This window comes from Halyomorpha halys, unplaced genomic scaffold (assembly GCF_000696795.3).
Source record: "Halyomorpha halys isolate HHAL.00 unplaced genomic scaffold, Hhal_1.1 Scaffold661.1, whole genome shotgun sequence".
NCBI lineage: Eukaryota > Metazoa > Arthropoda > Insecta > Hemiptera > Pentatomidae > Halyomorpha > Halyomorpha halys.
The window spans coordinates 204,947-220,582 of record NW_027116476.1 but is presented as its reverse complement, the minus strand read 5'-3'; the positions used below and the strand labels follow the sequence as shown (position 1 = coordinate 220,582).

At 27.7% G+C, this 15,636-nt stretch overlaps 1 protein-coding gene and 1 long non-coding RNA gene across 9 annotated transcripts in view; one reads left to right on the top strand and one right to left on the bottom strand.

Moving 5' to 3' along the window:
* LOC106685129 (facilitated trehalose transporter Tret1) overlaps window positions 1–15,636 on the bottom strand; it is a 228,444-nt gene that overhangs the window by 13,049 nt on the left and 199,759 nt on the right. For 6 of the 7 annotated variants that reach the window (XM_067053256.1, XM_014427653.3, XM_067053261.1 and 3 more), the window contains one exon: window positions 2,145–2,457. In XM_067053256.1, coding sequence (XP_066909357.1) covers window positions 2,145–2,282 — 138 coding nt within the window. In that variant the 5' untranslated portion in view covers window positions 2,283–2,457. Of the gene's footprint in view, window positions 1–2,144; window positions 2,458–6,353; window positions 6,424–15,636 lie in introns of those variants that run through there. The other variant, XM_067053260.1, reaches the window with a different exon arrangement.
* Window positions 1–15,636, top strand: part of LOC136797241 (uncharacterized) — a 136,554-nt gene that overhangs the window by 3,017 nt on the left and 117,901 nt on the right. For both annotated transcript variants that reach the window (XR_010845083.1, XR_010845082.1), the window contains exon 3: window positions 4,004–4,171. This is a non-coding gene — a long non-coding RNA (uncharacterized lncRNA). The remainder of the gene's footprint in view (window positions 1–4,003; window positions 4,172–15,636) is intronic.

The window sequence follows — 15,636 nt, the reverse complement described above, 5'->3', positions numbered from 1 at the left end:
GACTACAGTAGTAAAGAAAATGGTTTCAAACCACAAAAAGCTATGTACTATGTAATAGCTTATAACATTTAACTTTGTAGGATTACTCCTACTAAACTATTACTAGTTTTCATCATATTTTTCAAAAAAAATCACAAAATGTATATTTCTACTTGTTCAAACAAAACTTTTGGCTTAAGAAAAATTATATCTCAGAAACCATTAGATGTACAGATATCTGCTAGCACTAAAATTCAAGCTAGTGTAATTTACTATAAGAGTAGTAATTTTTATATTTGCATATGAATATGAATTTTGCTTATGAAATTTTTGTCAGATCTAGAAATCAATTTTATAGTAAATATCATAAAAGCTATTACTCCTACGAAGGTAAATATAATAAACTGCTTTATATAGTACATCACCCTCGCTTTAATTTGAGTGGTGGTATACATCTGTACCTCCGATGGTTCCTGACATATAGTTTTTCATAAAACATACGTTTTGTCTGAACAACTAGAAATCAACATGTTGTGAATTTATTTTGGCAAATATTATGAAAACTACTACTCCTACAAAGATAAATGTCATGAACTACTTAATAGTACATCATACTAGCAGTAATTTTAGTGCTAATAGACATCTGTAAATCTAATGATTCCTGAAATATAGATTTACCAAAATTAATTCACTAACTAATGATTTTTCAGTACATATTTTATGAAATGTTTCTTTCTAAAAAAGTATATCTTGGTTCATATTTTATCAAATTTATTCTACTTTAAATGATGTTCTGTTGGGTTTTCTAGTGTCTTAGGTAAAGATATGGAGCTCCAATGAAAAATTATTTTTTTTTTTAACTTTTCGAAATAACTGCCATTATTGGCTGACTCTATCTGGCTGGCAGACCCTCATTTCTTTATTGACAATGCAATAAAGATTCAAAAAAGTGCTATCAAAGTTTTCATCAGATAATGTCAATTTTTTTGCATGGGCATTTGGTCTATTACCTATTCTAACCAGTGTGCAATGGTCAACCTTTCATTCCGTGGAGTCATCTCAAAATAAAAGTAAACCTGGCCATGCCAGAATATAACCACTTCCCTGTAATTTCGGAACTGCTAAAGTGACACCTGCATTTCCTCGGCTGTAATGGCCACTTATATACTAACATTGTGCACTCATATAAAAGTAATTAAGTTAAATTAAAAATTTTCAAATTAGTCATGGTTTTTATTTATCCATGGGACCCCCCTCTTCCTAACTATCACTGATAATTCAGTTTCTACTGTAGTTATTCTAAAGCACACAAATTGTCTATATATTCTAATTTTTAGGAACTTTAATAAGTAAAAACATTGATTCATGTAATCATCTTACCTGTTATAACTTTAGATTAAAATGAATAAAAAAAAAAAAAATAATAAATGGTCATATTTTTGTTAAATGACTCAGTTTCAAAAGTAATATATTTTGAATATCATATAGGGTAGATGCTCCAGTAGTACAGGGTAGACACACACTTTAACAAAACTTTTTAAGCTTTTGCAGTATTGTGATGTTAATTCACTGATTGTTAGAAAAGGTTTAGATTTTCAAACCTCTGTTAGAGCTAATTTAATTTGGACTTTATAAAAAATAAACAATTATTATTGTTTAACTGAATTAACCTGACATATTTTTTTGTACCAGTATTAAGCATCAAAATATAGAAATTAAAACATTTACAGGCCAAAGAATAGTTCCTACATCCAATAAAAAGTTTTATTTAAGAGGAAAATCATGCAAATATTGTTGAAAAATGGCCGTTAAGTACTAAAAAACTTAACTCTTATCTTTATTATTACATACATTACGTCAAGGTGGAAGATTTTCAGTTAATATTCCTTATAATCAATCAAAAACTGCCTTGATTTCAGTGATCTCTCTAAAAGAAACTAATTGCAAATGAAGCTTTAAAATTAAGGCCAATTGAAACGCTTCATTTTTTCTAAACCCTTGATTTTTATATTTTAAATCTCAAGTCGATGCTACAGTAGCAGTACCCACTAACATTTTCTTAAACAGCACCCTATTATAAAACTTTTGTAACTTAGAGATATTTGTAAATAAAATGACATTTATGTGTATACATTTGTAAATAGAAATAAGAAAAAATTGATCACCTGTGCTATGATGGATGCAATGGAAGATGATGGTCCATCATTAATCTTGTTTAGTGAACCATAGTTCGCTTTTGAACCAGCAAATGACATTTTTTCATGATCTTCTTGGGGTTTTTTTCTAGATGCTCTGGTATCCATGATTACCAAGAATGTGAAATGTACTTTAGTAGTGAGTTGCTGATATCTCTCATTAGATACTGTTCAAAATTCCAATTAGCAAACAGATTGGATGTAATTGTATCTGTAATTTTTTTGAGATTATTCCTATGCCAGTATCAGTTCTCACCACAGTAATTACATTTTAAATCGTGAGCTGAAAAAAAAAAGAAAATGCATGATGCAATTTTTTAAACTTATTCTTGTCATTTTAAATATTATATTAGGTGATATATTTTAAATGTATGAGTAAAATTAAACAACCAGAGTGTATTAATGTATTTTCATACATTGAAATATCTAAGAATAGATAATTTATGATTCATTAATTATAATTAATAACTATACATTTTTGAGGTTAAAAAACTTTCAAAGATGAATATAAACTATTTTATATTTTTCTTCATTGTTGTGCAACGTTTCGGGACAATTGTCCCATATTCTTGCACCTTTATAATTCCATACTTGTCATGCTTTCAATTTTTCAATTGAAATCATGTCATCCATATGACATGGTTGAAAATTGTTTCACACTGCATTTCTCTGTTTTAATTCGGTTAATTGTACAACAATGAAGAAAAATATAAAATAGTTTATGTTCATCTTTGGAAGTTTTTTAACCTCAAAATTTATAGTAATTAATTTATCAAACTTTCTAAAAAGAAAAACAAGAAAAACTTAATTATTTTCCAAAATTATGAAATGTAATGTGTCATTAAATTAAGGAAGGTAAAAAAGAATTTTTTTTTACACAAAGTTCATTTGATCCATTCTCTGACCTACTTTTATTTTCTCTTCATCATTCTAGGTCTAAGGTCATTATCAAGGAGATCTTAAAATAGTCATCCATTTTACTTACATTTTATCTATCAACAACAAAATATTTTAGTTTTATAGATTAAACAAGTATTTATTACTTCCAAAAACATTGATTTTTTAAAATCTTATTTTAAACCAAAAAAATTCATTAAAGAAATGTGAAATAAGTATCCTTATTTTTGAAATCATTAGATACAAAAATTGTTTCCAATAAAAATACTCTACTAAAAACTTAAAATCTGGTACTATCCTAAATCTATGCTTAAAGATGGTCTATACTTTAGTGATACATAAAATATGGTTTTGCTCATGATAAAATTTAACATTTATTAATCTAAGAAAAGGTTTTGTTTAATAAAAAGAAAACCCATATCTACAACCTATGAAGGGGCTTTGGTTTGGTACTTTATAAGGAAGTACTGTTTCTAGGCCAACGCACAAGATGTGCTGGAAAGAGGTCGTGCTTAACCACCAAATTTTTTTCCCAATCAAAGGTTACCCAATTTTTAGAGGTAGGGTAGACTCCAGGAGGTTTACCTATCACAAGGTCGATCCAAGACTGATTTTATGGAACAAATAATTATTTGCTACATCCAGACTCGAATTCGGTTCCGGGAAGTAGGAAGTACTGTGCCTTACTCACTGAGTTACTACACTCCATATTGTGATAAGATCATGAAAATAAACTGCATAATACCTTTTAAATTTCTTTACTGGATGTTGAACTTATGAAATTATTCTTTTTATTTAGTTAACCTTTGTAGAGAGGGTATTTAGAACTTACTTTGATATCATTGATTTTACTATATGATTTTGTTTATGAAAGAAATTTACAAGGCAAATTAAGTGAAAAAGCATTACGAAATAAAGTTGATTGTTTTCAGGAACTGTTTCCTGTAAAGTGTGTTGATGTTATGGATCTGGTCAAGGTCTAATGTTATCATATGAGAAAATATGAAAAGTTTGCAAAATGCTTCTCAGTTACGGTACTGTCAATGTGAATCATAGTGCTATGGGATACTAAAGATTGGCGTTCAAGAAATTTGTATAAGGTTTGTGAAAAGCTCTTTTCTTTCTATAGGGATATTTTAAACTACATGTACCTCAAAAATTATATGTTGATGTTTTTTTTCATTCATTAAAAAGAAAAAGATATTTCATAATGAAAATAGGACATGAATAAAGAAAATAGTTTAAAAATCTCATGTTCTATTGAACTGTTTCTGATTTACTATTGGAATTAAATAGAAATTTAAAAAAAATTCAGTTAGCTGTTCATTACTTTAATAATAACATTATCTACTTGAATCATATTTCAAACGATTATATATCTAAGAAAAGTTTTATAAATGAATCCAACTAATGTTTTATTTAAATTTATAAATTTTCATTTTAAAGATCTTTTTTTGTTAATTCTGCTTATATTCATTTTAGGTGTTAAGAACTTATTCTATATTAGTTTTATTGTGATAAAGGAACTCAAAATGATTGAATTTATTTAGTTGGTTTACAATTTATGATCATTTATGTATTGATTAATAAAATAATCTGAATCAAATAGTTTATATAATTTTAAATGCTTCAATTTAGGTTTGTTAGCCCTTCCTTCAATAAACATTAAATTCTAAATATTCATGATATGAAGAAACAAGTCAACCAATACTAAAATTCATGAATAAATATATAATACCAATCAAATGGTATATATGAATTTTAGTATCGGTTGACTTGTTTCTTCATATCATGAATATTTAGAATTTAATTTTTATTGAAGGAAGGGCTAACAAACCTAAATTGAAGCATTTAAAATTATATATTCCAAACTTTGCAACATATCATGCTTAGGCGGGAAGAATAGTTTTGAATAAGTGCGTAGAAAATCAAATAAAAATAAATTTGTTCCTTCCTAAAACTGATATCTCTTAGTTGTTACAAAATGATTTGGAAATCAATTTAAACATATTTACTAAAAGATAAGCCTTTTACACAAGTTTACCTAGAATTTTGGATAAGAGTCATTCAATAGTTCAATTATTCATAATCTGTAAACTTTGTATGACTATTGCTTCTAGATTTAATTTAGCCTTCAAATTATTTTCATTGTTTATTTTTCAAATAATACTTCAGTGCTGTTTTAGAATTATTTTCTTGTGAATTCTGGAGAATGTTGTTCCATTGTTTATCTACTTTAGTTTTTAATTAAAAAGTAGGATTGTGGTTTTCATATTTTAATTGAATTAGTTCATGATCAGAATTTCTTTTCTTTATTTCTATTGTTTCAAGCTGTATGTAAATGTTTTTTTATGAAATATAAGGTTATTTAAAAAACAGGGTTATTCTGTTGATTCATGATAGGCAAAGAAAAAAAAAAAGCATACGTCATGATTTGTGGTTTGAATCTACCAAACTTTCAAAATATATGTGATAATTAAAAAACTTGGCATGAACGATAACAGAGGTAAATGAAATAAGTTATTTGATTTGAATTCGAAAATGTTTTATAAATAAATCTCATAATAAAATGTTAAAAGATTGTTTAGTCTGCTTGCAAAAGAAATGAAAGAACATTTTTATTCATCAATTTATTAACAATACAGCTTTTCTACTAAATTTGAAATGAAGATTTTGTAAGTTTTATTTGATGTGGATATTGTTGAAGGGTTCAGTATAAGATAAATGACAGTTGTATTTTTAGAATTTTTCTTATGTAATATGTAATAATATGATCAATTTTCTTCAGTATAAAATGCTTCGGCTTTGAAGATTGAAATTTTTACTAATATATTAAGTCATGCTCTATTGTTGACTACTCTCTTCTGGTTATGTACTTTGGAAATCAGGTTGCTTCTGATACCATGATTTTTAAATTTTATGGCTTTGTAATTTTAACAAAGATATCCTTTAGTTATGTTTATAATTTTTGAATCTGGCCACACACTCTAATGTGCTTGTGAACAAATATGGATATGATTAGTTAAAAAAAAGAAATTTGGGTCTTATTTCATATTTTTAGCTGTACTTAGGTTGAGTTCGTATTTAAATCACTCGTGAGATGTTTTTTGGATAAATTTCTGAAAGATGAATTAAACTGAATTTTGAATAAATTGCCATAGTTGGTAGCTGTAATAGTTTTTGTATACTTCTAAAATATTGTATTATTTTACACATATTTTACAATTTTAATATGTTATTAATTAACTAAAATTATAAAAAAAAAAAAAAAAATGATATTACTATTCATATGGATTGTGTAAATTAAAAAATCTTACAATCCTCTAGAAATATGTTCCACCTAATATCTGACTGACTATTTTGTCAGCAAAACAAGTTTAGCCTTTATGATGTAAATAAATTTGGCAGGTATGATGGTTGAAGGTTAATGGATCTGCCAATTCTAGGAATTATTTCTGTATTATGTAGTATTACGTAGTAGCATTCATTTTACTTTATCTCAGATGATAACAATTTGTTTTTATAAAATTTAGCTATAAGTGGACTTGGTACTTTTAATCAGATTATGCTCACGGAAACTATGCTTGTACATTTCTTTATTTATTTCTTATACTTCATAATATATTTTATAGTATTATACTGATTACGTTTATCACTTATAATTTATAGTGTAATAAATAATAGTAATACCACAAATGATTCCGAATTTGAATATATGTGTATATAAAATTTCTAAATAAGATTAAAAATATTGATTATTAATTTATATTTTTAAACATCCTATACATAGGTTCTTATTCTACTCTTATAAGATTTTAAAATTGTCCATATTTTTGAATTTACTATTACATAAACTCCACATGCATTCATTTAAAAAAAATAAATAAAACAATAAATGTAGTATTGTTCTCAGTAGCCAATAGTTCAAGGGCATTGAAAACAGCATTTTAAGTATATTTAATATCCACTCTGACAAGTCTGTTTATGATGGATAGTCATAAAAAAAATCTCTTGTTTATTCTAGAAATACTGTCTGAAAACACATAAAGACTTGGTTGATAACTTTTTTTTTTTTTTTGCTACAGCACCCTTTTTGTGCTCAAATAATTTAATAGCACCCTAGTTAAGGTAAAAACATTTTGCCGCACCCTTGTTGAGCTAAAAAAAAGTCGCCACAATTATCCTTTAAGCAGTTGAGTATGTAGGAAAATAAGAAAAAATGTAAATTAAATATTGGAAATTGAAAAATAAAAGTAAATGTTGTAATATACTGATTAACTTTTATTGTAATTTTAATTTTATTTTGTAATATTTTGAGAAAGTGCTATTCCCTTAAGACACCCCTAGCATACACTTGGGTCACCCACTTTGGGAACCGCTGGGTTAGAGAGTTCATTAGGGGCAAGCCTTGGATATTATTTTTATACTATTCAAATAAATTTAAATCAAAACAATTTCAAAAAATCCAAAATTATCTACACAAAAAAAATTTAAAAATAATCATCCTAATTAAATTAAAAACAATGAGGTAGTCAAAGTGTTGTATAAATTAGTAGGAAACTATTAATGTAGTAAACTATTTATATAAGAAACGTTATATAGAGGTCGTAAAGAGCAATGAAAAATGAAAAAAATATAAGATTTTTTACATAACAGTATAAAATTACAAGTATTTTGCAAAAATGAATGATATTCTTATGAGAGAATTAAGTATTGAAAATAAAATTAAATGAATACTAAAAACATGTAAAACTAAATTCAACCAATTAAATCAATAACCTGAAATGTTATCAATGCTCAGTTATGAAAGGCATAAGACTAGAGTGTACTGTTATAGTATATGCTTCTCCATCATGTCATAAGTTACTTTGGTCAAGCTTTAAAACATACTTTGTACAATTAAGACATTCTTGAAAAAAAGTCTAAGTGCTGTTATGATTGTATGAGTTAAACAAATAATGAAACAGTTTTAAATATTCTTTATAATATTATTTATCATAAAACGGTGTGTTAAATTCTTATATTAATATATAATCTTTTTAATTAATATATAAAATTATAGATATTATAATAGATATAGATATATTAGATATAGAAGTCTCAATAAATGAAATGAAATGAAAATTAATAAGCACTATGGTTGAGAATATTGGTGGATAGTGGGGAAGGATGCAGGGAATGGCTCTAAAGAAAAAAAAGCGATTTTTTGAATAATTTTATCTTATATCCTCTATATCCTTGTCCTAAAACAAAGTAGCAGTAATACATTATAGTTAAAATTATATGATGATTCATTTTACCACCATTACAACATTAAAACCTAAGATGTTTGGGCTTAGATTCCACTTAAAACAATATGATTCCTCCCTATATAACCTTTAGTTGCACAATATTAGAAAGTTAAGCCAAATACAGAGCCTTACACAGACATATAGAGATATTCACAACCCTCTTGACAAGGTTTAGCCATGCCTCTCCTGAAACCATGTACTAATGTATTATGTTGTAATGAAAAAATACTGTAATGGAATCCTAATCACAGTAAATTCATCGCTGTCAAGAAAGTGGTTTATTGACCATGGTTTGGGATCAACATAAAAACAATAAGAAAATGTAAATAACTGCCATGCTTCAAGACTTGCAACTTCCCTAGTACAACAACTTGTTTTATCACAAACTGTTACATATTTCAGTATAACAACGTTTCCTTCCCTTTGACATTACAATCATAAAAGAACAATACATGTTTTGCTAAGCTAATATTTTTATGTATATGATTAATTTTTAGGAAATTTAAACTTTACAAAAATTAAAATTTGTTTTTATCTCGACATATGAAGTTGAGCTTTGGGACTCCACTAAACCATAAAATTCCTCCCGAATCGAATTTTTAAGGTCCAAAATCCTTATTGCTCCTTATGTTGTCACAAATCAAGTCATACATCAGGACCTCAATGTTCCAGATGTTGCCGATTAGGCCAGAACCAGATACCAATCCTTCCTTCCATGATAAATATCCTAACTACCCAAACCCACTCATTTCTAACCTGGCTTCTCCTTCATTACCTAATAATCTTCCTAGGCATCTGAAAAGAAGATGGTCTCAAGATCTTCTTCTCTAGAAATGTTATTGGAGTTCTATCAATCAGTAGTTTTCCACATGTTTGTATCATGTCATTATATTACTAACAGCAAATTTACTTATTGTATATATTTTTATACAGTTGTAAATAACAATAAATAAATTATTTAAAAAAAAAACTATTTTACTGTAGGTAATTAATATGTTAGAAGATTCATAAATTAAATACAATTTTTAATGTATGTAACCTAATATTGATTAATTCTAAGGATGTGTGTAGTAATTTTTTTATTATATATATATAGTTGCAAAACATAAGGAACTCATGTCAAATATAGATCTTTATAAAGATTTTTTTTTTTTGCACCACTAAAGACAATGTCTGTAAGTCTCCTTGGTAGAGCAATTATTAATGGGTTAGGCTTTAATTAAAAATACTGCTTGACTTCTTGGTTTTCTTCAGTAATGTAACTATTGTTTAGTAGTTTTTACGAAGTATATTTAATAGAATGTATAAAAACAACATAGATTTTCCTAGAAAATAAAAACAGGCCGGGTAGTGAAAAAGCATGGTTGTTAAAAAGTTCGTTACTTTTTTTCGGAAAGCTTGATTAGATTTCCATACCACCAGAGGCGTTGTTCAAACAACAGTTCCCTAGGTTAGTTTCACTACCATATATTGGTTTGGAAATTTGAAAATATCTCTGCATCGACTGGGACTATTTTTTTTTTGTTTTCCTTACCAAGCCGTTTCCGGCAGACAGTTTTCCCCCTGGGTTGGTATTATACTTGGGGTCCTGACCCCAATTCATAAAATCTAGCTCATAAAACATACATATGCAAATATTTTTAAAAATTAGTTACTACCATACTTAAAACGAAAACGCATTTGTGTGGGCCCTAAAACTTTTACTAATTAGCGAATTAATTTAATTAGGTATTTTTTTTCGCCTATACTCCTAAACGGTGTATCCAGCGAAATATAGATTTCATAGTACAAGAGCCCATGAGGAGAAAAAAGGCAGTAATTTATCCCAAATTTTTTTTATTACTTTAATGAAAACTATTTATAATTGCAAGTTAAAATTAATGAGTCAGCCGAGTGTATGTAGGGGGAATAAAAAAATGGCTCCTTCAAAAAAATAATTTTTCATTTATATCTTTAATATTAATAACAACACTAGAAAACCTAAAAGAACATCTTATGAGAGTATTTTGTATATATTATTATTTCTTTATTGTAAATATTGATTATATTCGTCATTGTATGATAAAGAAGGCTTTGGCTACACTGTCGGTTGTGTGCCGTTCTATCTTGTGGAATGTTAATATTCACTGTTCTCAGTGAAGAGGTTCACGGTTCTCGGTGATTTCATGAGTGTTATTTCTTTGCCCACGAAACTATATTATTCTCAAACATCATATAAAGTAGAGTAAATTTGCTAAAACATGAGCCCTAACAGAGCAATTTACCTTAAATAGTCTCAGAAATATAGCTTTTTGAAAAGCAACATTGTATAAAAATATACTGAAAAATCAGTAGTCAGTGAATTTATTTTGAGAAATCTTTATCACAAAAACGATTCGACAACCAAATTTCTTTTAGTGCTCAAATTAAAGCTAGCTCAGTGTACTTTAAAGTAGTTTAAGTTGTAGTTTTTATAATATTTGACAAAATAAATTCACAAAATGTTGATTTCTATTTGTATTTGCAAACACATTGATTTATAGTTGTTACAATTGTTGTAATCAACAATAAGTTGATTACCTGTAGATAAGTTTGTCAGTTTCAACTTTTTCAACAGTTTCAACTCCCCAGTTTGTCAGTAATGAACAGATAGGAGATAACGAAAAAAAGGCCTAGGTGGTAAATGTTATAGTTTTCATGACTGTAGAAACTGCTATCACTGTCACCGTGTAATCTGGGCTTTAACCTTTAAAAAAATTAACATTAGTGTAAACAGGCCCTAACATAAAACAAACGAACAATACACGAAGTAGCTTGATTTCTCAGGTATATTGGGTGTACTAATGTAAAATATTTCTTATTGAAGTATATGTGTGAAAATAGTTTTAGAGTACAATCGAAATGAGAGATTATAAATCGCATAACTTGCATTTGTGGTTGATTATATTTTTTCCTGAAAATATATGAAATCAATAGTGAGAAAATTTCTTTAGTAAATCGAATTATTCCTAACATGCTTCTCCCTTATAAATTTTTTATTCTCCAATGTTCAAAAGTAAACAACTTTCATAGCTGTCCCCATTGCTCTGTCATGAAATAAAACAGCGAATTCTGTTTCTGTATAAAAATTTTAAGTTTATATCACCCCACATCTATTAGGAAGATTGTCTTTACAAAACCTAACTATAATAAACAATTTCAATTGCTTTCAAGGATGCTTAACTATGCAGACAATGCCATCCATAAAACAATAAGTTTCAAAGATTCGCTTAGAAAGTCGAAAAAGGTTGAAAACCATAGGATATATATGATTCAAGGAAATAACATTTTAATAAAATATAAAAGAAGAGAAAATTATGAGAAGTTGAATATATATTGATATTCTAAGAATAATCAAGAATATATGGGTGGTTTTTTAATATTTCTCTAATTTTGATCCTAAATAGGTTTACGTTCTCTGTACAATCATTGTAAAAATAAAATTAACAAAGACATCGGATTACAAAAATACAATATAAAAATTTTAATTTACGTTATTATATGCGATTGTATTGATTTATTTTTGGTCAACATTCTTTAAACTCAGCAGAGGTAAAATATAACAAAATGTTTCGAGGCGACTTATGTTAGTAAAAATATTTTATTAAAATAATTCGTTGACATGTGAAAGTAGACTTGATTTTATTAGAATAGTTTTAGCAGTAGCTGTCATCTCTAGTTGATAGTTGAGAAGTAGAAAGTTGGATGACTGGTTTTCAAGTTAGAGGACGTCAACCTAATAAAGTTTCTAAAGACCTAGTAAAAATAAAAGTTGGGTTCAAAAAATTTTTTTTATTATTTTTTTTTTATTCCCAAAACAAAATAACTCTTTAGAAATTATTCTGAATTCAAAAGAGGCAAACGAACAAATTGACGAAATATAAGAGAGAACTTTCAAAAAAGTAGTCGTAACGGTAAGGTAATCAACAGAGTGCTCGGGTGCACCATAAACAACCATAAGTTGAATTATTCTCAGAATTAAATAAAACCAATGATACATTTACCATTAGAGAGGACTGGCGGACGAAGTTGCGGGAGGCCTTGACTCTACAAGAGTTGTAGCGCCGCAGACGATGATGAATGATGCATGTAAAATAAGAAAATTCACTAAATAAAGTGATATTTAGACAGCACTGGTATACGTATTATATTACAGGAGACTGACGCATAAAATCCGGCTCATAAAACATACAAAATAATTTTTAAAATTAAATTTCTACCGAAGTAAACAAGAAAACGCATTTATGGGGGTCCTGAAAATCTTACTAATTATTTATTTTATTTAATCAGGTAACACATTAGATTTTTTTTTTTTTTTTTTTTTTTTTTTTGACGTCAGCTAAAAACTGGGATATATAACAGTATATGAGTTTAAAATTAAAACGGAAACGCATTTCTTGTGGTCCTAAAACGGAGACTAAGCAATTAATTAGCTTAATTAAGAAATCAATTTCGAAATTTTAGGTCTTTCTTTTTGTTTTTTTTCCTATAAATCCTAAACGATGGATTGACTATTTGAAAATCATTAGGCCAATATTGTTCATGTTTATGATTAATTTTTAGGAAATTTAAAACTTTTTTTACTGTAGGTACTTAATATTTTAGAAGATTCATAAATTAAATACAATATTTAATATATGTAACCCAATATTGATTAATTCAAAGGATGGGTATCCCTAATCATAAGCAATAGTAATATTATTATATAAAAATTAAAAAAAAAAAAAAGATTTCCGCTTTTCCAGTCAATACCTGATTATACAAGAGCCCGGGTGACAAAGAAGGCAGATAATTCATCCCAGTTTTTGATTAATTTAATGAAAAATATGTTAAATCACTAGCAAAAATTGATGAGCCTGGCAAGTATAGATTTGGGGAATAAAAAATGGCGGCTGTTTAAAAACATTAAAAAAAATAATTTTTCATTTAGAGCTCCATATCTTTGAAAATACCTGCAACACTATAAAACCTAAGACAACACTATTTAAAGTAGGGTAAATTTGCTAAAAATGAGCTTTAATAGAGCTATTTAAGTTCAATAGTTCCTAAGATATAGCTTTTTAAAAAGCAACAGTTCATAAAAAATGCACTGAAAAATCAGTAGTTAGAAATCTATATCTCAAAAACCATATGTCGTACAAATATTTATTAGCACTCAAATTACGGCTAGTTTAACGACCTAAAAAGTAGTTTATAATGTTTATCATCCTAGGAGTATTAGTTTTATGGCATTTGACGAAATAAATTACGAAATGTTGATTTATTTTTATTCGGACGGACTTTTTGGATTTATGAAAAACAATATCTCAGGAAGTATTAGACGTACAGATGTCTGTTAGCACACAAAATAAAGGAAATTTAACTTACTATAAAGTAGTTTATAACACGTATCTTCGTAGGGATAGTAGTTTTTATGATATTCGCATATGAATATGAATTTTGGAAATAAAACAATTGTAGAGCTAGGGGTCCAGTTTTCGTTCTGTGGAGCCACCACGAAATGAAAGTCAACTCTACTAGGCCAAAACGGGTGCCTCTGCAGTTGCGAGGCTGCTAAGGTGACGCCTCCCTCGGCAATAAACGAACTACTATTATGGCAGTACTGTCACACTATCAGGATTTGCCTTATAGTCGGTAGTACTATCAACTAAATGCGTACACACCACGAATAACTGTTGATACCTTAACCATAACCACACTAAACTTAAATAAATGTATAAACTTGAGTGTTTCTTGTTTTCTTATTTTTATATGATTAAATATGTTGTTTAATTTGCGTGAAAAATAGTTATAACACAGAATCTAGGTTTAGCATAAGTGGCTGTATTAACACCTGCCTGTACTATGTGTATATTGGGTGTCAATCTTGAAATTTTACTTACAAATAACACAAAACGAATTCCATATTGGTCAGCATTGTAATAATTTTGTAAATAGATGTTATATTATACACAAATCATAGGGAATTTTCAAAATGTACGTTTATTTTAATTTTTAATTGTTTAATATTTCACGTGTTTTAATTTTTTTTTTTTTATAAAATTAGATAAATAAAACAAACACAGTGGTTTTGAAATTGTATTCTTTTGAAACAGCCGTGTTTCAACTGGTCGTTCAGAGTTGACACGTTATCTTGAATCTGTTCGGTTTTGTTTGCGACTATTATTGCTTAGCTTATTTCGCCAGAATGCCTAGGGGGTCGGCATAACTCGATTAAGATGGATTGCGTGGGGAGTGATACCAGGGAAAGTCGGAGAAAGTGCATGTAACTGAAAAAAAATGGCGATTGGTGGTAAAGGATTCGCTTGTGGCTAATGACAATGATAAACAATAAATATAATTTCACAATTACTATATTAATGTTAAGAAAAAATAATAATGTATTTTAAATTTTTGGTGTACTATGGTAGCTGAATATTGAATCGGGATCCATGCTTGAGTTTTGAAGTTCTCCGAATCATTGTATAATGGTCAATCATACATATGTAAATGGCTCCCCAATTCACACAGAGCTCTTTCATCTCATCGCTATGCTTTGTTGCATGATTCATTATGTCATTACCTCGTGCGATTCCTCCTCTTTCATTCAGTATTATTTTCAATGTATGGCTTCCAAATCCTTCATCTCTTTTTCAATCCGTCTCGTATATTTAATGGATTTTTTTATTTTCTAAATAAAGTATATATTCCACAAATATTTATTGCATAAAAATACGTTTGGATGCATATTTCATTGCACTACAGTATACTTCATCAAATATTCGGTTCTTATTTTAAAAAAAAATTATGCAATATAATTTATACGTTTTCAATTATTATTTTCAATATTATTGTTTTCACTGTTTTAATGTGCTGATTTAGTTTATCACTTATATATAAATGGGCTGGACACTAAAAAGCCTCAATTTTGAAGACAACCAGAATTTTCTTTATAAAGCTATTTATAGTGTTAGTTTGTCTAAAACCATAGATTGAAATATATTCACCTGTAATATTATGGAATACGGACGATGAAAAACATTTAATAAAAATTGTACTCTACAGACACATTTTTACAATGTAACTTGTCATTTTAGTATTTAGTACGTTATTATGTAATTAAAACAAACATTTTACGAAATTCATAATAAATTTGCTAATAGTTTCCATTTGAACAGCCACGTTACCAGTATCAGGTCTACTAGCTAACAAAACTGTTATTAACTTTGATAAAACTAATATTTACATTACCAAAATTCTATAGTGAAATTTCGTTA